Genomic DNA, 25,412 nt, shown 5'->3' on the forward strand with positions numbered 1-25,412 from the left:
AAATGAAAATAAAATAATTAAATTTTCCTAGATTATATTTATTTTATCATTACTAGAGTTTTATTAAACTTTAACATAATAAAATAATGTTAAACCTAATTATAAACCTCTAAAAAGTTGAGGGACTAGCTATGTAATTAAAAAATTAAAAAAAAATAAAAAATTAAAAACGCAGCAGCAGCTCCCTCTCCTGCGTCACCCTCTCCCCCTCACTTTCTCCCTCTTGCTTTCTGGCCAGCACCAGCGCCTGCGAGGCATCGGTGGTACTCCCCCATCTCAGGACGATGACAAGCAGCGGCAACCACGGCAGCAGGCGGTAGGGATGAAGAGAAAGAGAGAGAAGAAATGAAAGGAAAAAGAAGAGAGAGAGAGAGAGAGAGAGAGAGAGAGAGGTCGGGTCATTTTCCGGTCGATTCCGGCCACCAACATCGGCTATCCAAGCTGCCACCAACTCTCCACAAACCCAGCCCCATTTTTCGACGAGCCATGCCTGAAATGGTGGAGTTTCCGACAAGAAACAAAGAGAGAGAAAGAGGAGAGAGAAAGTGACGGCAGTGGCTTTCCGGCCACTTTTTCTGGTGATCCGACTATTGGATAAGAAATTCGAGACCACCAACGGACTCAGGACGACGAGATCTTTGAAATAAGACCGGTCCCGCTCCAATTGGACACCGTTTGAAAAGGCGATAATTGGACGGTCCATATCACTTGGTGAGATTTTCGCACTTTTCGATTTCCAAAAATTTAAAAATAATTTTATAATAATTATTAACAAAATTTAAAATTAATTTAGGTGCAATCGGATTGAGGATAGCTCACCGGTGCCGAGACTGTATTTTCAGCCAAATCCGACTGTTCGGTGGCTCGTATCAGAACGTGGTCAATATTATAGTCAATCCTAATATTTTCAGACGTTCTGGATGCGTTCCAGGTGTCAGAATTAGCATAGATAAATCCGAACTCCAAGTTGCTCATTTCCGGCTAATACCGATTTAGAATAAAATCTATAAAATATTCGTGGTAGCTTACAAATTATAATTCCTTTTGCATTAGCTTAGTAATATTGCTAAGGACAGTGGGGCAAAGTTTTAGAATTTTTAGAGCTCATATGAGTAGTTTTTGTAAAAAATGGTTAATTATAAGGACTAAACTGTAATTTTTCACATTGTGATTGTTGATTGTTGGATGGGCCCAAGAGGGGCCATGTGATGTGATTGAGTTGTGAATGTGAGATTTGTGGATATAGAAGTTTATTTTGAACCCTTTTGCAGGTTGGATAGGTCCTAGGTATAGGGAAGACTCCGCCGGATTTTCGGCACGACTTAGGGTGTCTTTGGTCTTTTCCAAGCTTGTATCAAGTCAAATATATTAAATAATTGCAATAAAATTTGTCAAGTGAGCCGAGACAGCCTTTCTCCTCCGCCCAGCCGCCACATGACTTCGATTAAGTATGTGAGTAAAATATTAATTTTAACTACAATTTCGATATTGTTATATGTTCAAGCATGCCCATGCATCACTTATAAATATGTATCTATACAGTTAAACACTAGGTACGTTCTATATTGCATTCATAATTGATGAAGTGTCATGGATATTTTTTGTGGTAATTTGGAGCAGTGTACGTGCGTTAGCGTGCGTGTGGTATGGTATTGGACATTCGCTGGGACCCCGTATTTAGTTTATTAAGCGAAAGTCCGGATTGAGAGACACTCACTGGCAGAGGTTGGATTAAGAGGGCTGTATAGGGATCAGCTCCCATATATATATTGCTTAACATTGTTAGGTGTGTGAGTGTTATAAATTGCCTTTTTGCTGTTATGATGTGATGTGTATGAAAATTTTGATAGTATTGCATTCCACTCCTTAGGATGCATTAGCTTTAGATAGCCATAGAAATTGTAGTTAAAATTGATATTTTATTCTTTGAGTCGAACACTCACTCCTGTTCACCATATTTTTTCAAGTTACAGGATGAGACATTTTTCAGAATAACATGTTCATTTCCTCACAGGTTATGAAAAAATTACTTAACTGTATTATTATTATCTAAATTTATAATTTAGAACTCCGCATGTGCTAGTAGTAGCATTAATTCTGTCAGGGACTGCATGAATTTAAGTTTTTGTATTAACAAATGAAAATTTTTTTTATGAGTTTTAAATTGTTTGTAAATGATGTAACAGGGTTGAGCTGGGCTCCCCTAATTTTAGTTTCTTATAATTACAGGGTTAAGTTGGTTCGAAATAAAATTATAATAGTTTAATTTAAATTATTTTATATGCATATTGGGCCTAAATTGTAAGTTTGGTCGTGGGTCTGAGAACAATAAGGCTTACTGCGAGTCTCGGAGGCTTTATAACAACCCAGGTCTTAGAGAAGATCCGGCCTATAAGTTGGGTCGTGACAGTTATCACCAAAAATTAGATTTAAAAATTAGATATATTTCTTAATTGAAACCTCATAATTTAATTTAATTTAATTTAATTTTATTACATTATTTAACAAAAATTAATGGAGTGTAAGGGACATGAGTGTGAGCAAATTGAAATTTAATAATAATAATGAATGTCTTCACCCCAGGCTAAATTCAATGGTAGAGTCGTCTTTTGAGTTCGAAGGAAGCCAAATGACTAATAATAAAAAAAATATATGTTGAATTATGCGGGCTGCATAATGCCTGGAGAGCTTCCTGAGGTGCTATCAATGACGAGAAAAGAGGAACAGTGGCGGTGAAGCTTCATGTTTCTCCTCGTCTCAAGTTCGCGATTTCGAGCGAAGCAAAGCTTGTTGAAGCTGATGCTATATCTCTCTCTTATTGTTTCTCTCTTTGAACGGTGGCTAAGAGAAAATTTTCTCCCTAAAATCCTTAATTTGGTGTCTCCTCAGATCCCAAATTTCATTCTAACCTTCAAAGCTACTTCCCTTCCTTTGACATGCATAAGGTTCCTTTATTTAGATTATTTTATAATAAAATTTTTCATTATTTAATTAAATTATTTTTTATTTTAATTAATTATGAGAAAAGGAAGATAATAAAATAATTATAAAAAATTATAAAAATAATTATTGTGTTCAATAAATATATAAATAAAATTTAAAAGAATTAATTAATACACCTTATTTTTTTAAATAATAAATAATTTTAAATAAAATAATTTAAAAAAAAGTAATAATAAAAGTGAACTCAAGTAATATATATTTTTATTTTTTGAGCACTTACCTCATTTAAAGTGATAGGACTTCCTGATAAGTAATCACAAAATTATTTTATTCGAATTAGATGAACTTATCTCAAACTCAATTAAAATTTATTTTTAATTATTTGAATTTATACTAAATATAATTATTATTGTTACTATAAAAATATTTAAATTCATTTAATTTTATATATTTTAATTAATAATCTACTTAAAAAATTATTTTTATTAATAATTTAAATTTTAAAAATTTAATAATTTTATAAAAATATTTAAATTATATTTTAATATATTTTATATTTAATTAAATATTTATATAAATAAATTAAATAATAAATACCCAATAAATAAAATTAAAATTTATCATAATATTATTTTTTAAATTTAAATTTATCTTAAATTTAATTATATACAATTTAAAACTATCTTAATAAGATACAGTCAAACTAAATATTTTTAAAAATTTAATCAATTACCATCTCTAAATAAAAATACGAAATTACTCATACTACACATCGATCGGTTTGTTATTAATATATTTAAAATGAGATACTGTGAAAGATAGTGACGTAACAAATGGCTTTATTTATTTATATTTATGTGTATATATATATTTTTGGCATTAAAAAGATGGTGCAAAAGAAATCGCTTTCGTATTTAGAAAGTGTTCAGCTATGGAAAGTAAAGACTGTTGGATAAGAGATTTGTCACTTTCTGCGCTTCAACTATAGGCAGGGGCGTTCGCGTTGAATGCTCAAGAGGTATATAAATTTGTAGAATAAACAAAAAATAACTTATCAGACGCAACAGAATCCTCAGGATCAAGATATGAGATTTTTACCGTCCTAGGATTCTAGCGTCTTTGCTGATTTATTGGTAAACAGTGCGATATTATTTGCCGGTGGAGTTGGTGGCGTCAGAAAGGAAACTTTTAATGGGGTCCTTGAAGAACGAAGGACTAGCAGTGGAACAGATTGAAGAGGAGGCAGCGAAGGAGGCAATCTTGTACGTTAATGGAGTTCGAAGAGTGTTGCCTGATGGGTTGGCTCACTTGACTCTTCTCGAGTATCTTAGAGGTAACCATGTTGAAGTTTGTTTTGTTGGGTAGGGGGAAAAGGCACGGACGGAGTTTTTTAGAGTTGACTCATCTTAATAGGTGTTTTATTACATATCTGGGTGACGCTTAGTTTTTGAAAGTATTGCCGAGTGTGATAAAGGAGAACAATTTTGGCTGTTCTTGGCTTGTTTAATGACACGTAGGTTGGGCTCAACCGACGATTGATCGATTAACGAGTGTTTCTTTCTCCTGCTTGTGAAATGAATTAGGTTTACAAATAATTTATTTCTTTCTCCAGCTTGTGAAATGAATTGGGTTTACAATAATTGATGTGTTTGGCCTCTTAGAAAGTACGTGAAAAAGGAAACGCTATGAATACACAGTTTCGAATCTTAGCAGTCCTAAACTAAGTTCATCTTATGTAGGTCCTTGAAGCATAGTTTTACAATTTGAATATGCTTCACGATAGTGTTTGATTGAGGAAAAACCCATTAATTTATAAAATCAAAGGGAAAAAGAGAGACGTTTGAATCTCAAATTTTTATTTGATTTTAGGTGTAACCAGCAAATCAATTATTCTATTGTGTTAGCGAAAATTGTTTGACTTTCAATAATTTCATGGGGATCATCACTTAGATGGGCTTATACTTCGTCAATCAGTCAATCAGTTATCTTTTTGTCAATTTAATCAAAGTCAACTTATATAACCCGCTTGCGCATATGTAAGATTGCTTAATTGCTGGGTTCTTAGTTTTCTGTTATTCAAGAAATAATTGATAGTATAAGCTTGTGCTTGAGCATTGTTTAATATATGATTAAGGTAACGCTGTGTTTGGTTGCTAAGAGACATAAATGGAAGAAATGATATGTTAAATTCCATTTTTTACATACTAGTTTGTCTTGTATTGCTCATGTTCATATTTTCTTTTACTTTCAGAACCTAACTATTATTTATTTTTCTTGGGGGGTGTTTGGGGGATGGTGGTTTGGGGCTGGGGTTAAAACAGATATTGGTTTGGTGGGGACAAAACTAGGCTGTGGCGAAGGTGGTTGTGGTGCTTGCACTGTTATGGTTTCTCATTATGACAAAAGCTTGAAGAAATGTGTGTGAGTCTCTCTCTCTCGCTTTAATTTACATAATTTTCCAGAATTCTAGTGTGCCTTAGCATTAATGTGTAGTACTTTGCCTTGAAAATCTTTTGATAGGCATTATGCTGTCAATGCATGCTTGGCTCCTGTCTATTCTGTAGAAGGGATGCATGTAATTACAGTGGAGGGAGTTGGGAACCACAAAAATGGTTTGCATCCACTTCAAGTAATAATGTTACTTTCATGTTCTATTTGCTGTTTATTACTACTGCCATGAATCTTTTGAATAATTCCAAAAGATTTCTGTTTATTGTTATTGTTTGGTACCAGCTAATGCAGACATATTTTGCTGGGTTGAATTTCTTGCCCGTAATGCATCTACTAGAGAATTTTTCCTGCTTTATTTTTTGTCAATGGCTGAAAATTTATAATTCTGAATATTTAAGAGATGTAATCGAACTGGGATACTAGTACTTAATTAGTAACTGTTAAAGTTTAATAATTGAAAGTAAGTTGTGAATTTAAGCATATTATCGAAATATAGAAACAAATTAAAAATTATAAAATGGTTGAGACAGTAAGTGATGGTGCTTCTTATCATTTGTGGTGGTGGTGGTGGTGGTGCTGCTGCTGCTGATTTGGGTAGATAAGTAACAATGGTGGTGGTGATGATAGTTGTTGTTGTGTTGGTGCCACCAACAGTGGTGGTGATATTAATGATATTGATAATGATAGTTGTAGTGGTATGTAACAGCCATTGTGAAAATGATGGTGATGGTTGAGAAAGAAGTATCATTTGTTTAAACATTAAATTGAGCTTTTTACTTAGCATAGTGATATTTGAAATTTAAGTGCTGAAAACAAAAATATCATCTAATGCATTGAAAAAATTAAGTTCTTAAAATTAATTTTGTGAAAAATTGGTGACAGGTTAATTTTAAGTGATTAATCAAGTTATGAGACAGTTCCCAAGTCTGTCTTGCTTTTGCTATCTTCTTGCTTTTGCTATCTTCTAAGGCATGAAAATTGCGTTAATTAGATTGTCAAGTACGCATGCTTTTCCTTAATGTTCTCCAGGAATCATTGGCACGCTCTCATGGCTCCCAGTGTGGATTCTGTACTCCTGGGTTTATCATGTCAATGTATGCACTATTAAGGTCAAGCCAAACACCGCCCACAGAAGAGCAAATTGAAGAATGCCTTGCTGGAAATTTGTGCCGTTGCACTGGTTACAGGCCAATTGTTGATGCATTTCGGGTTTTCGCAAAAAGTAATGATGCGTTATACACTGGTAATTCTACATTAAACAATCAAGGAGGTGAATTTGTGTGCCTCTCAACCGGTAAACCATGTTCATGTAAATCTCAAACTGTAATTGGTCCCGGCAACCACAAACAAAGTATAGGTTGTGGTGATGGTTTTGAACCCATCTCTTATAGTGAGGTAAATGGGAGTACATATACAGACAAAGAGCTTATTTTCCCCCCTGAGTTGTTTTTGAGGAAATTAAACCCCTTAAGGTTAAGTGGATTTGGAGGGCTTAAGTGGTATCGACCATTGCACCTCCAACATTTGCTCGAGTTAAAAGCTAAATACCCCGAAGCAAAATTATTGATAGGCAATACTGAGGTTGGAATAGAGATGAGGTTGAAGAGAATCCAGTATCAGGTTTTGATATCCGTTGCACATGTGCCTGAACTCAATGTCTTGAATGTCAAGGATGACGGCTTAGAGATTGGTGCTGCAGTAAGACTGACTGAATTCGTGCAAATGCTCAGAAAGGTTGTAAATGAACGGGCTGCTCATGAAACATCTTCATGTGAGGCCTTTATTGAACAACTAAAATGGTTTGCTGGGACACAGATAAAAAATGTTGCTTCTGTTGGGGGAAATATATGTACAGCTAGTCCAATATCAGACTTAAACCCTCTCTGGATGGCTGCAAGAGCAAAGTTTCATATCATTGATTGCAGAGGCAACGTTAGAACAACTCTGGCAGAAAATTTCTTCCTAGGTTATCGGAAGGTGGATCTTGCTAGTGATGAAGTTTTACTCTCAATATTCTTACCATGGACTAGGCCTTTTGAGTATGTGAAAGAATTTAAGCTGGCCCATAGGAGGGATGATGATATTGCAATTGTGAATGCTGGAATGTGTGTCTTTCTTGAGGAAAAAGGTGAACAGTGGGTGGTTTCAGATGCATCAATTGTTTATGGTGGTGTAGCTCCTCTCTCATTGTCTGCAATAAAATCCAAAGAATTTCTCATTGGGAAGAATTGGAATCAGGAACTTTTGAAGGGTGCTTTGAAAGTGCTAGAAACTGATGTCTTGCTAAAGGAAGATGCTCCTGGTGGGATGGTTGAGTTTCGGAAATCTTTGACTCTTAGTTTCTTCTTCAAATTTTTCCTGTGGGTTTCAAATCAGATGGATGGGAAGAAATCTATCGGAAGTATACCATTATCCCATTTGTCTGCTGTACGACCATTCTGTCGGCCATCAGTTGTGGGAAGTCAGGACTATGAAATTAGAAAACACGGGACAGCTGTTGGTTCTCCTGAGGTTCATCTCTCATCAAGACTTCAGGTACATTACTCAGAGCAGTAACATATAAATTAACTAAACAATTGTAGTTTGCTGATATTGCATTCTTTTCCTGGGTATATGCTCATATGTAGCATGAAGAAGAAAATGATTCTTATTCTAAACCATGCTTCTGAAGGAATTGTTAGCATGGGGCTCATATAGATTCATGTCAGAGTTTCTTGCAAAGTTGAACCACATGCTGCTGTGGTCAGGAGGGTTCTGGAATTTATAGAGTCTTATATTCACTTTGAGGGAGTTTGATCTATAATTTTCAACTCAACTCAACTCAACTAAATTAAGCCTTTATCCCAAAAATTTGGGGTCGGCTATATGGATTCGCTTTCTCCACTCTAAACGATTTTGGGTTAAATCCTCAAAAATTTGTAATGCTTCTAGGTCATGTTGTACTACTCTCCTCCAAGTCAATTTAGGTCTACTCCTTTTTTTCTTTCTATCCTCTAACCTAATGTGCTCTACTTGTCTAACTGGAGCCTCCGTATGTCTACGCTTCACATGACCAAACCACCTTAATCTCCCTTCTCTCAACTTATCCTCAATTGGTACCACTCCTACCTTTTCTCTAATACTCTCATTACGGACTTTATCTAGTCTAGTATGGCCACTCATCCACCTTAACATTCTCATCTCTGCAACTCTTATCTTAGACGCATACGACTCCTTCAATGCCTAACACTCACTACCATATAACATAGCCGGTCGTATGGCTGTACGATAAAATTTTCCTTTCAACTTATTGGGAATCTTGCGATCACATAAAACTCCCGTGGCACGTCTCCACTTCAACCATCCGGCTTTAATCCTATGACTAACATCCTCCTCACATCCCCCATCTACTTGAAGGACTGAGCCGAGATATTTAAAGTGATTACTTTGGGACAGTACCACTCCATCCAAACTAACTCCTTCCCTATCACCAGTTTGGCCTTCACTGAACTTGCAATGCATGTATTCTGTCTTCGTTCTACTTAACTTAAAGCCCTTTGACTCTAGAGTGCTTCTCCAAAGCTCTAGATTTCTATTGACTCCTTCTCGCGTCTCATCTATCAGAACAATATCATCCGTAAACATCATGCACCAAGCTCTAGAGTACTTCTATAATTTTCACTTAGTAAAAAAGTGGGGTAGGGTAGGGTAGGGAAAGGGAAGGGGAAAAATAAATTCATAATTGTTGAAGCATGTGTGAAGTATTCTTTATATTCTGTTGTTGGAGCAGCAGCTGATTTTTGTTGACCATTAGTCTCCTGCGGTTGACTTATCTCTTGTTTCATAATTTAATCTGTTGTTACCTTGAGGCTTTGAAAATTTAAGGCCTCTTGTTGTTCTGACATTGCTTCATAACACATTGCTTTCTGAGCGCAGTGTTCATAGCCATAAAAATGAAAGCTAAAACTGCTGGACTTTGAGGTTTCATATTCTAAAATCTCTTGGTAAGGATACAAAATGTAGAGATAGTTTCTGAGATTAAGCCCTAATAGTTTCTGAGATTAAGCCCTAAACCAGGTTGAATGGAGAAAATGGATTCATATAGTCAACTTCAACTAGCGCTGGATTAAGGGTTGGTTGAGTTGAGTATGGCTATGATGTTTCCTTCCTATGGTATTGGACTGTTAAAATAGCATTTCTCTGCACTTTTTGTTGGCATAATTTCTTGATGTTGTGCACACCTCTAAGCACTTGAACACTAAGCATCGTTGGATATGTGACAAGATAACTCTTTTTCTATGTTAGGCTCATATGCAACTGCATAATTTGATGTTAAGTTGATTCTTGTTGTTGATTTGGCACTTTTTTTTGTTTATTTTTTATTTTTTATAGTTTAAATTACTTGAACTTTGCTTAAATGCATATGCTTCTTTTTGTGGATTAGATTCATGAACAGGAATTAGATTCAAGGCATGGGTGGAAACATCTTTAAGGATTAATTTTAAATAATCCACAAAGGTCTAATTTGAAAATCATTCTTTAATATTTGTTTGAACTGTGCTTTTCTTCTTATCCTTTACAGGTGTAAATCTCCTTTTGTTTCAAATTTCATAATACTAATGAAACCTTAGTTTTTTTGTGCCTTGAAATAAGTATCTTTGTAAACTTATTCACATATGTTATTCTCTAGGTTACAGGGGAGGCAGAATATGCTGATGATGCCCCAATGACTTCTAATGGTCTGCATGCTGCTTTAGTATTGAGCAAAAAACCTCATGCTCGAATTGTTAAGATAGATGATTTGGAAGCCAAGTCTTCACCTGGATTTGCAGGCATATTTTTAGCCAAAGATGTTCCAGGCGATAATCACATTGGCCCAGTGATTGATGATGAGGAGCTGTTTGCTTCAGAATTTGTCACTTGTGTAGGCCAGGTAAGAAACTCGCTCTATGTTGTTACTTGAGCTTTTGTTCATTTCTTTTTCTCAATAACCATGTTAACTAATGCTGTATCTAGAGATGCAGGAATGGGAAAGCATTTAATGCATTGAATAAAACAATTGAAACCAAATATCAGTCTTTGTGAGTGGACTTTTGAGTTGTGATAGCATTTTGGTTTCTGAATCATAATTGATAGTAATTATTTAAAAATGGCCTAGCCACAACCCACTCATGGTCGTACAAGAAGAAATTTTCGAGAGGAGCCCTTTTAATATTTTTGCATGAAGTGGCTATTCTCACTTTCTCAGTCTTTCAACTTTCTTCTTGACTGTGAGCTTAAGACTTTTATTATTGGACTAGACTCTTTTACAGTAAAAGTTTGAAAATCGTGGAGGTTCCATAGAATGATTTCATTTTTTTTTTCTTTCTTGTCCAAACAGTCACACCTATGGTTTCTGTAGGTTATAGGAGTGGTTGTTGCAGATACACATGAAAATGCAAAAATAGCAGCAAGAAAAGTTTGTGTGGAGTATGAAGAACTTCCAGCAATATTATCTATAAAGGAAGCCATCGATGCTGACAGTTACCATCCTAACTCGGAGAAGTATTTGAAAAAGGGTGATGTCGAACACTGTTTTCAATCTGGTCAATGTGACAAAATCATAGAGGGGGAAGTTCAAGTGGGAGGTCAGGAACACTTTTACTTGGAGCCACAGGGTAGTTTGGTTTGGACAATGGATAGCGGTAATGAAGTTCATATGATTTCATCTACCCAAGTAAGTTATTACCTTTCAAATTTATCAATCTATTGTTTTAATTTCTTATAGTTTTTTGAGTCATGTCCACAATTGCAACATATCTAGGCTAAAATGACCGATTTTGGATTGTGGTTTAGTCCTTCAATAAGTGATTGATCTGGGCTTACGTGAGTGATTCTTACGTACCTACGGCTGACAGTTACCAGTGGATAAGCAGACAATTATTCGCTCTCATCTATTGATGGATGTTTAAATTTGCATCTTTAGCCGAATCTAGATCAAAATTATATAATTTCTTAATCTTTTATCTTGCTGCTTTTTGAGTCTCTTTGTCTGCATCGCTACTCCAATTTTCATGTGAACTAAAGTTGATATCAAACAGCTTTTTTTTTATTATATATATTTATTGAAGTGTCTTGATGTTATTCTCTGTGTGCAGGCACCTCAGAAGCACCAGAAGTATGTGGCTCATGTTCTTGGCCTTCCAATGTCAAAAGTTGTTTGTAAAACCAAAAGAATTGGTGGTGGATTTGGTGGAAAGGAGACAAGATCAGCTTTTCTTGCTGCTGCGGCTTCTGTCCCATCATATCTATTGAATCGGCCAGTGAAAATCATTTTAGACAGAGATATAGACATGATGATTACTGGGCAGCGCCATAGCTTTCTTGGAAAGTACAAGGTATCCTTTATGGAGCTTAAAAAAATTGGGTTATGATGTGTATCTGTGTACTATAATTTTGTTTTTTATGTTTTGCTCTGCAAGACTGCTTGGTAACCTACAAGGTGGTTTTTGCAATATGATATTGTACAATATATGAGTGAAAACTACATCTAACCCTTAATGACATTTTCTGGATTCCCTGGCAATGCTGTTTCTGAGTGTTGATTTAACCTTCAGTGGCATCTTTGTTGAGAAAGTCCATCAAACTAAGAGAGCTATGCATATGTGCATTGGGCATGAGCTTTAGAAAGCCATTTTATTTTATTTTATTTATTTATTTTTTTCACCTCAACTTGAGGTCATTTGGAAGCTTCATGGCAGCCATTGTGAGTTCAGACAGTGATGCAGAGGTTTTCTGTATAATTTTCCAACATTTGAATTTTTTCTGTGCTCTAAATGTAGACTAGTTAGAAAGAAGAGTGTTATTTGATGTTTTTGTATCTAGTGAATCAGATAATATTGTAATAATCTAGGTTCTTTATTACTGCGCAATCATAATCTTGATTCAAAAAGAACAGAAAGTGAGATGGAGGGTGGGAAGAGGAGGTGAATATGGAACAGGTTTACTTCTTTGTTCAAAGGAAGAAACTGAAAAGAAGAGGAAGAAGGAGAGAAACTATATTCTTCATGTGTATCTTGAACTGAATTTACCAATGCTGTTTCCTTTTTTTTTTTTTTACTTTTTTTTTAATTCAGTGAATTTATGTTTCTTTCTGCTTCTTTGGATATAAAAATGATGGATCAGAATTCATGATTGATGAGAATTACATCATGTAGGTTGGATTTACAAATGAGGGAAAAGTCCTTGCCGTGGATCTTAAAATCTACAATAATGCTGGGAATTCTCTGGACCTATCTCTAGCTGTTCTTGAACGTGCCATGTTTCATTCTGACAATGTCTATGAGATACCAAATATCAGAATACTGGGAAGGGTCTGCTTTACCAATTTTCCTAGTCACACTGCCTTCCGAGGATTTGGGGGCCCTCAAGGGATGCTTATAACTGAGAATTGGATTCAAAGAATTGCTGTAGAACTTAACAAAAGCCCAGAAGAGATAAGGGTGAGTAATATGAACTGGTTAATTGATTCATTTTACCTGTGATTGATAATTTCTGAGCTTAATTTTCACTCGTTATATTTTTATGTAATCAAAATATTTTCAGGAAATCAATTTCCAAGGTGATGGATCTGTAATGCATTATGGACAACAACTTCAATACTGTACACTGACCCAGCTCTGGAATGAACTGAAGTTATCTTGCAACCTTTTAAAGGCTCGTGAAGACACTAACCAATTTAATCTTCATAATCGCTGGAAGAAGCGTGGTGTTGCTATGGTTCCAACGAAATTTGGCATATCATTTACAACAAAGCTGATGAACCAGGTAATCCTTGAAATAGTATTGCTGAAGTAGGTTCTACAATATGGGTTTGTGTGTCTTTAGTCTAATAGTCTAGCTTGCAACTTTTTAGCTTATTTGTTCTGCAGATCATTAGCTGTGAATTATGAGTCCAAAACAGAGTTCCAAATATAACTAAGGACAGCATGACAAACTGTAATCTTATTTGATAGTGAAGTGTACTCTCAAGGCAAAAATTCAATGTGGACTAGGCCATAATCAATTTAAAAAAAAAAAAGCACTAAACTTTCGTCCTGCAAAGCCCTTGAATCATGTATTCTTCAAATGTCATCCTTTTGCATTGGTCCTCCACAAAAGAAACGTTATACTGAATGTGTGCATCTCTTCTTAATGATTGTAGGCAGGTGCTCTGGTTCATGTTTATACAGATGGAACTGTTTTAGTTACACATGGAGGAGTTGAGATGGGGCAAGGTTTACACACAAAAGTAGCTCAAGTTGCTGCTTCTGCCTTTAATATCCCTCTCAGTTCTGTGTTCATATCAGAGACAAGCACTGACAAGGTATTAAAGCTATTTTCCAACCTGGAACTTGATGTTGTTCCATTTTATGCTAAATTATTCTGTAGAGAATCCATCATATGAATACCACATTTTCACTAGCATGGCTTTTGCATTGATTATAAGTTTATAACTGTTATATAGATGTTAGAGGAGTTCAATATAGCCTGTTGCATTAGATGTTGGGTTTGGGTTTTGCAAAGGACTTACCTGATAGTTGTGTAAGGGCACATGGACTAGGGTGAGAGATAAATGAGAATGATGTAACTGGAATTGCCATCATGGCTGGATCTAGATCAATAACATCTCAAGTGCATTTTATAAGTATTGGTAATGTAAAAGAACTTACAGGAGAGAGCATTTTCAACAAATATATAATTTAAGGTAGCAAGATTTTTTTTTTCCCAGTGTTTTGAAATATTTGTAAAAACATTTTCTGGTGCTTTTGTAGATATTCTTTAGCTTTTCTTTTCGCTTCTCTCTATGCTTGTTGTTAAGATATGTACCATAAATAGCTAGGATATGTGTATCTGTAGTGATTGTGTGAATATATTTAGGTGCTGGAATCGTGACTATAATTACGTATTTAATTAGGAATATATTTCCTATTTAGTTGTCCTGTACAGATTATAAATTGACACCATTGGCTTGAGGGAATAATCAAGCTCTTCAATCATTCTCAATATTCTTCTTATGTTCTATTTTCTCACATGGTATCAGAGCCCTCGGTGGGTCTGATTTGAAATTTGAAACAAAGTCCTCATAGGGAGGAACTTTCCCACTTTTTCTGCTCACTTTCTAGGAGTCCATGGCTGTCACAGCCTAGCTTAGTGGATTACCCAGCCCAGGATCAGCCTCAACCATGCTGGTCACGTCACCTGTTTCTCACTTTTTTGTCACTGCCTCTTCATACAGTAGGCTTTTCTGACGTATTTCTGAGCAACATTTCAGTGTGCTTCTCTTGCTAACATGTCTGAGATTGAGGAGTCCTCCAATACAGCCTCCAACACAGGTTTTGAGATTCTCACACCCATATCCAACATAGGTTATGAGATTCTCAAACCCATATTTTCTTCCATTAGTAATTCACCAGCTATTACTGCTGTTAAATTAGTAGGAAGTCAAAATTATATGTCTTGGGCTGCATCGGTGGAATTATGGTTTATTGGGCAGGGGTATGATGACCACTTGGTTAAAAATGCCATAGATATAGCTTTAACAAATAGAGCTAATTGGACTAAGATTGATGTTCAATTATGTAGTCTCTTGTGGCATTCTCTAGACCCAAAATTACTTAATATTTTTCATTCTTGTAAAACCTGTTGCAAAGTCTAGACTAAGGCGAAAACCTTATATACAAATGATGTGCAACGTATTTATAAAGTAGTATCAGATATGGTTCATCTGCAGCAAAATCAACAAGATATGTCTAGTTATTTGGGACAAGTTGAATCACTGAAAGATGAATTTAATTCTATCATGCCATGTACTGATAATATTTCTAAGCAACAGCGGGATAGGTTCTTTATGGTTTTGGCATTGATTGGGCTAAGACCTGACCTTGATTCTGTTAGAGACTAGATATTAACTAGTCCGGTTATTCCCACTCTAGAGGATATGTCTGCCAGGCTTCTACGCATCTCACTCAATAAGAATAATTTTTCCGGAATTGAATCTTCAGTTTTAGTTGCACAAAGTGGAAACTAACCGAGACAGGGTACTTATCAGAGTTGCAAGGGTAAAAGGCTCCATTGCACTTATTGTGATAAGAGTAATCACACTCGAGACACTTGTTGGGCCCTTCATAGTCGACCACCACGCATTCAGTCAAATAATGTGGGCCAATCAACTGCTCATATGGCTCAATTCCGTGAAAATTGTATTCTTCTATTACTTGATGGAAAGGATCAGGTGTCAAATTCTATCATATTAACTGGAGTTGATTACAATGAGTATTTGCAATATCAAACAACCAAACAACAATCTTCTAGCAGTGCTCATTCTGGTAATTTCTTTGCTTGTCTAACACAGTCTTCACTCACTGGTCCATAGATCCTAGACTCTGGTGCTTCTGATCATATATCTGGTAGCAAAAGTCTTTTTTCATCTCTAGTTTTTCCTCCAGTTTGTCTAAAGTTACTTTGGCTAATGATTCACAAACTTTAGTTAAGGCCATAGGAGAATTAAAAATCTTTCCATCTATTCCTTTAACCACAATTTTGTTCACTCCAGAATGCTCATATAATTTAATCTTCATTAGTAAATTGACTAAAATTGTTCACTCCAGAATGCTCATATAATTTAATCTTCATTAGTAAATTGACGAAAAATCTCAATTGTTCTGTCATCTTTACAGCTAACTCTGTTGTTGTGCAGGACCGTTGTACGGGGAAGATGATTGGAGTAGGATGTGAGTCACAAGAGTTGTACCATCTTTCTTCTTCAAATTCTCCAGTTGCTCTTGCCTCTACCACTTCTGCTGATCTTCTTAACAATCGTCTGGGTCATTCGAGTCTTGCCAAATTGCAAAAATTAGTTCCTAGTCTTTCTAGTTTATCTTCTTTTGAATGTGAGTCCTGTCAACTTGGGAAACAAAGTCGTGTTTCCTTTCCCAATCGAGTCAATAATAGGGCTAAGCCCATGTTTGAAATTGTCCATTCGAATATTTGGGGTCCAAGTCGTGTCAGTACAACTTTGGAATTTCATTATTTTGTTACTTTTGTTGATGATTATTCTCGTTGCACTTGATTATTTTTAATGAAGACTTGTTCTGAATTATTCTCTATATTTCAAAAATTCTCTACTGAAATACGTAATCAATTTGGTGTTTCTATTAAAATACTTTGTAGTGACAATGCAAAAGAATATTTGTCTACTCCCTTTACTCATTTCTTATCTTCTCAGGGTATTACTCACCAAACTTCATGTGCTTATACCTCTCAACAAAATGGGGTTGCCGAATGAAAGAATCGTCATTTAGTTGAGACTGCCCGCACTTTACTTGTTCACCATAATGTTCCTCTTCGTTTTTGGAGAGATGCTATTCTTACTGCTTGTTACCCAATTAACCGAATGCCTTCTTCTGTTTTGCAGAATCAGAGTCCTCATTTCATTTTGTTTCCCGACCAAGATGCCCATCAGTTGTCCCTGCGTGTATTTGGTTGTATTTGTTTTGTTCATGATCACACTCCTGGCAAAGACAAATTTTAGTTCAAATCAATAAAATGTCTTTTTGGGATATTCTAGACTTCAAAAAGGTTACAAATGCTACAATCCACTTACAAATAAATACTTTGTGTCAGCTGATGTAACTTTCTTTGAAACATCTCCCTATTTTTCCTCCAACACCGCATCCAAGGTTTTTATTCCCACTATCTTACCAGTTCCTACTCTTCCTCCACCACCAATCAGTCCACCACCATTACACGTCTACTCATGTCGTCCTCATCCTCCCACTAATATCATTGATGCTCCTTTGCTTGATACAGGTACAACACTTGCTCCTCACCTATTCCGGTCTCGCCTTCAACAGACGATGCTACTCCTCCCATTGCCATCCGAAAGGGTATTCGTTCGTCTCGAAATCCTCATCCTATTTATAATTTTGTGAGTTATCATCGTTTGTCTTCTTCCTGCTATGCTTTTGTCACCACTTTGTCTAATGTATCTGTACCTAAGACTGTTAAAGAAGCTTTGAAACATCGAGGATGGTGTAATGCAATGGTTGAAGAGATGACTGCTCTCTATAACTATGGCACTTGGGATTTGGTGCCACTACCGAAGGGCAAATCTACTGTTGGTTGTCGATGGGTTTATAGAGTCAAGGTGAGGCCTGATGGCCAGATTGATAGACTTAAAGCTCGCCTTGTTGCAAAGGGCTATACTCAGATCTTTTGCCTCGATTACAGTGATATCTTCTCTCCTGTGATTAAGATTGTCTCGGTTCGCCTTCTTATTTCCTTAGCTGCCATCCATCACTGGCCACTTCATCAACTGGATATCAAAAATGCCTTTTTATATGGCAAGCTAGCTGAGGAAGTTTATATGGAGCAATCACCAGGATTTGTTGCTCAGGGGGGGTCTGGTTTGGTATGTCGCCTACGGCGTTCTTTATATGGCTTGAAACAATCTCCAAGAACATGATTTGGACGGTTCAATACTGTAGTCCAACAATTTGGAATGTCTCAGAGTGAAGTTGACCATTCAGTATTTTTCCACCATAATGGCCATGATAAGTGCATTTATCTCGTTTTTTTATGTTGATGACATTGTTATTACAGGAAATGATCATGTTGGGATCTCAAAACTCAAACAACACTTGTCCAGTCATTTTCAGACTAAGAATCTTGGGAAGCTAAAGTATTTCTTGGGGATTGAAGTGGCACAATCCAAGACAGGTATCGCCATTTCTCAAAGGAAATATGCTTTGGATATACTGACAGAGACGGGCATGTTAGACTGTAGACACGCAGATACTCCTATGGATCCAAATGTCAAACTTGTTCCTAGACAGGGGGAGCCATTGGAGGATCCTGTTAGATACCGAAGATTGGTTGGAAAACTCAATTATCTTACAATCACACGCCCAAACATCTCATTTGCTGTAAGTGTAGTCAGTCAGTTCCTTCAAGCATCATGTAATAGTCATTGGGATGCAGTTATTCGGATACTTAGATATATTAAAAGAGCTCCAGGACAAGTCCTATTATATGAAGACAGGGGTCATTCACAGATTATTGGTTACTCAGATGCAGATTGGGCAGGTTCTCCTTCAGACAGATGGTCTACTTCAGGATATTGCATTATGATTGGAGGTAATTTGATTTCTTGGAAAAGTAAGAAGCAAGATGTGGTTGCTAGGTCAAGTGCAGAAGCAGAATATTGAGCTATGGCTTTGGCAACTTGTGAACTTATATGGCTGAAATAACTTCTTCAAGAGTTGAAGTATGGGGAACTTGAACAAATGCAGCTAATCTGTGACAATCAAGCTGCACTTCACATTGTCTCTAATCCAGTGTTTTACGAGAGAACGAAACATATAGAGCTAGATTGTCATTTCATCAGACAAAAGATTGAATTTGGGTGTATTGCCATTAACTTTGTTAGCTCAAATGACCAATTAGCAGACATCCTGACAAAATCTCTCAGAGGCTCTCGGATTGAATATATTTGTAACAAGCTTAGAGCATATGATTTGTACGCTCCAGCTTGAGGGGAAGTGTTAAGATATGTACCATAAATAGCTAGGACATGTGTATCTGTAGTGATTGTGTGAATATATTTAGGTGCTAGAATCATGACTATAATTACGTATTTAATTAGGATTGTATTTCCTATTTAGTTGTCCTGTACATATTATAAATTGACACCATTGACTTGAAGGAATAATCAAGCTTTTCAATTATTCTCAATATTCTTTTTCTGTTCTATTTTCGCACACTTGTCAATCTCGGCAAAACATGGATGATATATTTTAAAATTAAGAAAGATTGCTCATCCATTGAACTTTAGCCTGAGTTTCTGCAGCTAAATTGTAAAATATTACGTATTAATGTGGGTTTGTTTATCTTAAGTTCTCTTATTGCATTCTCATGTGCTGATGTAATCCTCTGTGCATGTGGTTAAATAGTCAAATTGCTGATACCTATTCTGCAATTTATTTTTTGTTTCCTATCAAATCAGTTAATATTCTAAAGGAATAACCCTTAATCTTGCCCTTGAATTCTCAAAATATTGTCTAAAGAATATTCAAATCCCTACAGGTACCTAACGCATCACCAACAGCAGCTTCAGCAAGCTCTGATATGTATGGAGCAGCAGTATTGGACGCCTGTGAGCAGATAAAGGCACGGATGGAGCCTGTTGCTTCCAAACATAATTTCAGCTCATTTGCTGAGGTGGGTGTATTCTCATGATTTCTGCATAAAAATATCTGTATTTATCCTTTAAATGCAAAAGCTTGGTTTCACCTTTTTATGTGTTCAAGATGTAACTTAGTGTCTGATAGACTGATACTCTGATTAGAAATCAACTATAAAAAGACCTAAGTATGTTTATATGTGAGATCCCGATGCTTATTGCTTAAATGGAAATGTAACCATTTCTAGTTAGCAAGATAACATTGTCAAGTATTTTCTAAATTTTTGGGATTTCATAATCATAAAAAGCAAAAAGTTGTCTTGCTAATTTTTTCGGGGAAAATTTGGAAGCAATTTAGTTCATGATAAAACTCCTTTTATAGCCTTTCAATAGGTTATCTATTGTCTTATATATTCTTGAAATGTTACTCCTTGCCTTTATTCCTTGTGAGTTCCTATGTTATCGCGAGTTATATATGGTGGTTAATTTAAATTGTGTTTTAAATTGTTTGCAGCTGGCAAGTGCATGCTACATTCAGCGAATAGACCTTTCTGCTCATGGATTTTACATCACACCTGAGATTGGCTTTGACTGGAGAACTGGAAAGGGAAACCCATTTAGGTACTTCACCTATGGGGCTGCCTTTGCTGAGGTTGAAATTGACACATTGACTGGAGATTTCCACACCAGGGCAGCAAATATTATCTTGGATCTTGGATATTCGCTCAATCCAGCCATTGATGTTGGACAGGTGCCATTTCTTTCTGTTACTTTTCTTTTTGGCTATAAAGTTCATTGAACTTATAAATGATATTGTCTAATATCCTAATGCTTTAATCCAAATCACTGCAAAATTAATGCATCAACCAAACTGCTTTTTGACTTGAGCAATCATGGGGAAGTTTATTTGTGACGTTTTGCTGTATGCTTCAACGCAATTCAGATTGAAGGAGCATTTATACAAGGTTTGGGATGGGTAGCCTTGGAAGAACTAAAGTGGGGAGATTCAGCTCATAAGTGGATACCACCTGGTTGCTTGTATACTTGTGGACCTGGAAGTTACAAGATTCCTTCCATAAATGATGTTCCATTCAAATTGAGCGTGTCGCTTCTAAAGGTATGCTCTATATCAACTGCCTTTTAAATGCTTGGGAAACTTTCAAGTCTTGAAGGTTTGGTTTCACTCTTTAACTCCCCCTGATTGTTGGTTATTTAGATATGTTGTCATCATTACATTCTCCAAAATACATTAAATTGAGCTGAAACTAGAAAACAAAATTAGAAGCGAGGCTTTCCAATTTTTGAAACTTCATAATCATGTACTTGGGCATTGATGTAAGCAAATTGCTTAGTCTAAATGATCACAAAAACCTGACGTGTTTTCAATTAGAAATTACTATCCAAAACTGTATTTTTTTCCATGAAAACCTAAATCACTCATTAGAGATAAAATAGGTACTGCAGAGATCTACAAGGTAGTCGAAGATGCAGGGGTAATGGATTTATGTTTTATTATAACCCAACACGTGATATTTCCTTTCGAGGGCCTCAATGTTTACCGACTGTTGTGGGAAGAGATGGGAAGTAGGGAGAACACTAAATTTTCATTCTTTATAAAGTTTTTTCTTTATGTTAAAATGATAACATACTATGTAATAAATTAAATATAGCAGATTATGTGTTAGTTCTTGTTCTATTGGATGAGTTCCAATGATTAGACTTGCGTTGTTTCTACCTAAACTTGCAGTTCTTCCATACATTTGATCACTTAAATTATGGCTTTAACATTAGGTTGTAATTTTCCTGATTGGTTTCAATGTAATTGGCAGGGCCATCCAAACGTAAAGGCCATCCATTCATCTAAAGCTGTTGGTGAGCCTCCATTTTTTCTTGCTTCAGCCGTCTTTTTCGCCATCAAAGATGCCATTATGGCTGCAAGAACAGAAGTTGGGCATCACGAGTGGTTTCCCCTTGATAATCCGGCAACACCTGAACGGATCCGAATGGCCTGCTTAGATGAATTCACAGCACCATTTATAAACTCCGATTACCGTCCCAAGCTGAGTGTTTAATGTGTTACTGTTCCATCATTTGCATGCTCTATATAAAATTATGAATTTCATTACTATATTTCAGTCTATGATGTTTTAAATTATAGCATACTTAGATTCTAAAGTACTTCAATTACGTTTTAGTTCTGAAAATTATTATTTTAAATAAAACTTCAATCCCTCAAAAATCTCGTGATCCAATTGCCGACTTTTGAGAAAAAATTGAAGTAATTGATGCCGACTGTTGACCTAGTGATGTATTTAAATGTTTTAATCATAAGGTCCAGCAGTGAATTTTCATTGATCATAGACGAAGATATATGTTCAGAGCGTTATTTCTCTTAATAATCCAGCCAGTAATTTGAGAGGAAAATAATAAAGAAATTTTTTTTTCCTAAATACGGTATATTATGAATTTAACTCTGTTTAAATTAAATATAACATAATAAATTATAGTATATTATCGTAACGTATATGTGATATTGTTTTATTGTTAATATATTTAGAAAAAGGATATAGTACAAAATTAGTTAATTTGGTTAGATAATATGGTATGGTAAAATAAATATGACGATTACTAAATATATAAATGGTTTAAAAATATTTATTTAAATAGAATATAAATTTATAAATAATGTTATCATAAAAATAATTGAAGACTTTTTTTTTATTTTTTACTAACTATGTCTTACAAATATATTTTATTTAATTTATTTTAATTAATAAAAAATACTCTATAATAAAGAAAATGTGTATAAATTGTACAAGGATAAAGTAGAAATACAAAATCATTAAATCATCTTAAGCCATTAAATTGGTAGTTTGAAAATCTGTGATAAAATGGTAAGTAAGAAATTATATCATAAAATTATCATTTTTCAAGAATAATCTTCCTAAATAATGAGAAAAATTGAACCATATTTATGAAACTATGGCAAATCATGATCCAAATAGAAAATAAAATATTTTATATATGTTAGAATTCATATATAAAATAGAGAAAATTTATGTATTTGCATTTTGGGTTCATAAGAAGAATTTTTCATGAATTATACAAATTCAAAACTAAAAAGAAAATTAGGCAAGAAATGACCAATTAAATGGAGGATGCTTAATTGTATTTGTGACATTCATGAATGTCAACCTCTGTAGGCAGAAGAAGTTGCCATTTTTGAAGCATTCATTCATATAATATAAAATAGAGAAACCTTGCAATTCCAATAAATTTTCAGGAGGACCTATTCAGAGGCTGCCCCAACTAATCCATACGGAATGAAGAGAATTTCCATGGTTTTTAAATCATGATAACTACTTGATACAAAATATATGTAATCCTTCAACAACTCCCAATACCATTACTAATTTTCCTAATCTTACTATCAATTAGATGTGAAAAAGGAATTAACTTCAATTTGCATCTTGCAACAACTTCTACTTAATAATGTTACAACTGTTTTCAAAACTCATGATAGACCAAATCTATCATTTTATTGTTAGTTTTTTTTTTTTTTTAATTCTAATTAAGCTGCAATGTAAGTTTCGACCAGGTCCCAAATAATTTGGAATACTTCCCACATCAATATTGAAACAAAACACATAAATATTAATGTTGAAGAGGCATCAAATCATTTTGACTCTTTCAAGCTCAATGAACGCGTAAAATTAATGAGAGGCATGTAGAGGATAGTGGAATCCCATTCTTAACAATAAAGTGCAAGAAAAATGGAATAATTTATTGCAAAAGTAATTAAATAATCAATCGTTAGGTATTGATCAAGGAGATTATTGCTATATAAACTGCAAGAACTTAGTTTTAATATCAACACCCGACAGATCTTTGGATCCCTAAGGCATAGCAATCCCAAGACTGTGGAACTTAGTTCAGAAAATGTCGCGGAACATGGCCAACTCCTACGTTTGGCCATGCCTTGTATATGCCTTGGCATTAAGCTTGATGGCCAATATGGTAACTGCAGATTACGAGCCTTATTCTCCTTCACCACAACCTCCATCACCGTCTCCTGCTCCTCCTTATGCGTATAAATCCCCACCTCCACCATCACCTTCACCACCTCCTCCATATGTCTACAAGTCTCCTCCACCTCCATCACCGTCACCCCCTCCTCCTTACGCTTATAAATCCCCACCTCCACCATCTCCTTCACCACCTCCCCCATATGTCTACAAGTCTCCACCACCTCCATCACCATCACACCCTCCTCCTTATGCCTATAAATCCCCACCTCCACCATCTCCTTCACCACCTCCTCCATATGTCTACAAGTCTCCTCCACCTCCATCACCTTCACCACCTCCTCCATATGTCTACAAGTCTCCTCCACCTCCACCACCATCACCATCACCCCCTCCTCCTTACGTCTATAAATCCCCACCTCCACCACCTCCTCCATATGTCTACAAGTCTCCTCCACCTCCATCACCATCACCACCTCCTCCTTATGTCTATAAATCCCCACCTCCACCCTCTCCTTCACCTCCACCTCCATACTACTACAAGTCTCCTCCACCTCCATCACCTTCTCCCCCTCCTCCTTATCTCTATAAATCCCCACCTCCACCATCTCCTTCACCTCCACCTCCATACTACTACAAGTCCCCACCTTCACCATCTCCATCACCACCCCCACCTTACTATTACAAGTCCCCACCTCCACCATCACCATCCCCACCTCCATACTACTATAAGTCTCCACCTCCACCATCTCCCTCACCACCCCCGCCTTCCTATTACAAGTCTCCACCTTCACCATCACCATCCCCTCCGCCCTACTATAAGTCCCCACCTCCACCATCACCATCCCCTCCACCCACATACTACTATAAGTCCCCACCTCCACCTTCACCATCACCACCGCCACCTTACTATTACAAGTCACCACCACCACCATCACCATCTCCTCCACCTCCATACTATTACATGTCCCCACCTCCGCCATCTCCATCACCACCACCACCTTATTATTATAAGTCACCACCACCACTATCACCATCACCATCCTCTCCACCACCTTACTATTACAAGTCCCCTCCTCCACCATCTCCTTCTCCTCCATCTCCTTATTACTACAAGTCTACACCACCTCCTTCTCCATCCCCACCTCCTCCAGTATATCACTACTACTCTCCTCCACCACCTGTTGTTTACTAAGCAAAAGAAAGCTTAATTTTAATTCATGTGAGTATAATTTTCTATATGCTTCATCTTGCACTTATAGTTTTCTCTATACATCCCCCGGCCAGTGTCATCGTGATGATGAAGGTTATTGTTTTGCATTGTAGTTTACAAATTAATGAAGAGAATAATTGCCCGATCAAGACGTACGTGGTCTGATAATTCTTGGGGTTCGCCTTCGTTCATTTTATCTCATACAATACAAAGAAGCTGCATAGAGCAGATACTCAGCTGTGTTTCCCATATATATATTTTTTTCTTGTCACGATCATATACATGAAGATGAAGTATTGTTTTTGTTTTCGTTAGATTTCATTAGTTCATCTGGAGACATTCCAAATAAAAAGGATACTTTTTTTTTCTCCCTTTAGATTCAAATTGTTTTGTTAATCAAGTTTTTCCTGATATTTTATTAGTAAATTTGGCTTATAAAAATTGACTTTAATCTTTAGTTTAATAATAGGCTAAATGATAAAAAAAATCAAAATCTTTATTTCAATTATTAATTTTAATTAAACTTTTTAATTTTATTAATTTAATCATAATTTTTTTACATTATTTTTAATTTTAGCAATAAATTTAATTAAAAATATTA

General features: G+C 35.7%; 2 protein-coding genes across 5 annotated transcripts; both read left to right on the forward strand.

The window, feature by feature from the left end:
• Positions 1-3,889: 3,889 nt before the first annotated feature.
• LOC110633863 (xanthine dehydrogenase 1) lies at positions 3,890-21,699 on the forward strand. 4 transcript variants are annotated; one of them, XM_021782658.2, is made up of 14 exons: positions 3,901-4,276; positions 5,265-5,364; positions 5,464-5,572; positions 6,424-7,929; positions 10,064-10,306; positions 10,775-11,089; positions 11,511-11,750; positions 12,570-12,854; positions 12,958-13,179; positions 13,556-13,717; positions 19,477-19,611; positions 20,088-20,324; positions 20,517-20,690; positions 21,403-21,699. In XM_021782658.2, the coding sequence occupies exons 1-14, from the start codon at positions 4,135-4,137 to the stop codon at positions 21,643-21,645; spliced, it is 4,113 nt and encodes a 1,370-aa protein (XP_021638350.2). In that variant the 5' UTR covers positions 3,901-4,134; the 3' UTR covers positions 21,646-21,699. The 4 variants fall into 4 exon arrangements, with proteins under 4 accessions (XP_021638354.2, XP_021638355.2, XP_057988797.1 ...); XM_021782663.2 differs by lacking the exons at positions 19,477-19,611; positions 20,088-20,324; positions 20,517-20,690; positions 21,403-21,699 and adding exons at positions 16,091-16,124; positions 17,203-19,127 and having other exon boundaries at positions 3,891-4,276; XM_058132814.1 differs by lacking the exons at positions 19,477-19,611; positions 20,088-20,324; positions 20,517-20,690; positions 21,403-21,699 and adding exons at positions 16,091-16,124; positions 16,619-16,851 and having other exon boundaries at positions 3,892-4,276.
• A 1,736-nt stretch (positions 21,700-23,435) lies between these two features.
• Positions 23,436-25,125, forward strand: LOC110633806 (extensin-2). The gene is made up of 2 exons (XM_021782575.2): positions 23,436-24,820; positions 24,925-25,125. Exon 1 carries the CDS (start codon positions 23,513-23,515, stop codon positions 24,791-24,793), a length of 1,281 nt encoding a protein of 426 aa, XP_021638267.2. The 5' UTR covers positions 23,436-23,512; the 3' UTR covers positions 24,794-24,820; positions 24,925-25,125.
• The last annotated feature ends 287 nt before the right edge of the window (positions 25,126-25,412 follow it).

Source organism: Hevea brasiliensis, chromosome 13 (genome assembly GCF_030052815.1).
Source record: "Hevea brasiliensis isolate MT/VB/25A 57/8 chromosome 13, ASM3005281v1, whole genome shotgun sequence".
Lineage (NCBI taxonomy): Eukaryota > Viridiplantae > Streptophyta > Magnoliopsida > Malpighiales > Euphorbiaceae > Hevea > Hevea brasiliensis.

Bases quoted from the DNA above. Each gene is read 5' to 3' on its own strand.
- LOC110633863 (XM_021782658.2), top strand. From the start codon at position 4,135: ATGGGGTCCTTGAAGAACGAAGGACTAGCAGTGGAACAGATTGAAGAG. The intron at 5,365-5,463 runs GTGAGTCTCTCT...ATCTTTTGATAG, and splicing joins AAAAGCTTGAAGAAATGTGT to GCATTATGCTGTCAATGCAT. The intron at 13,718-19,476 runs GTATTAAAGCTA...AAATCCCTACAG, and splicing joins CAGAGACAAGCACTGACAAG to GTACCTAACGCATCACCAAC.
- LOC110633806 (XM_021782575.2), top strand. From the start codon at position 23,513: ATGTCGCGGAACATGGCCAACTCCTACGTTTGGCCATGCCTTGTATAT.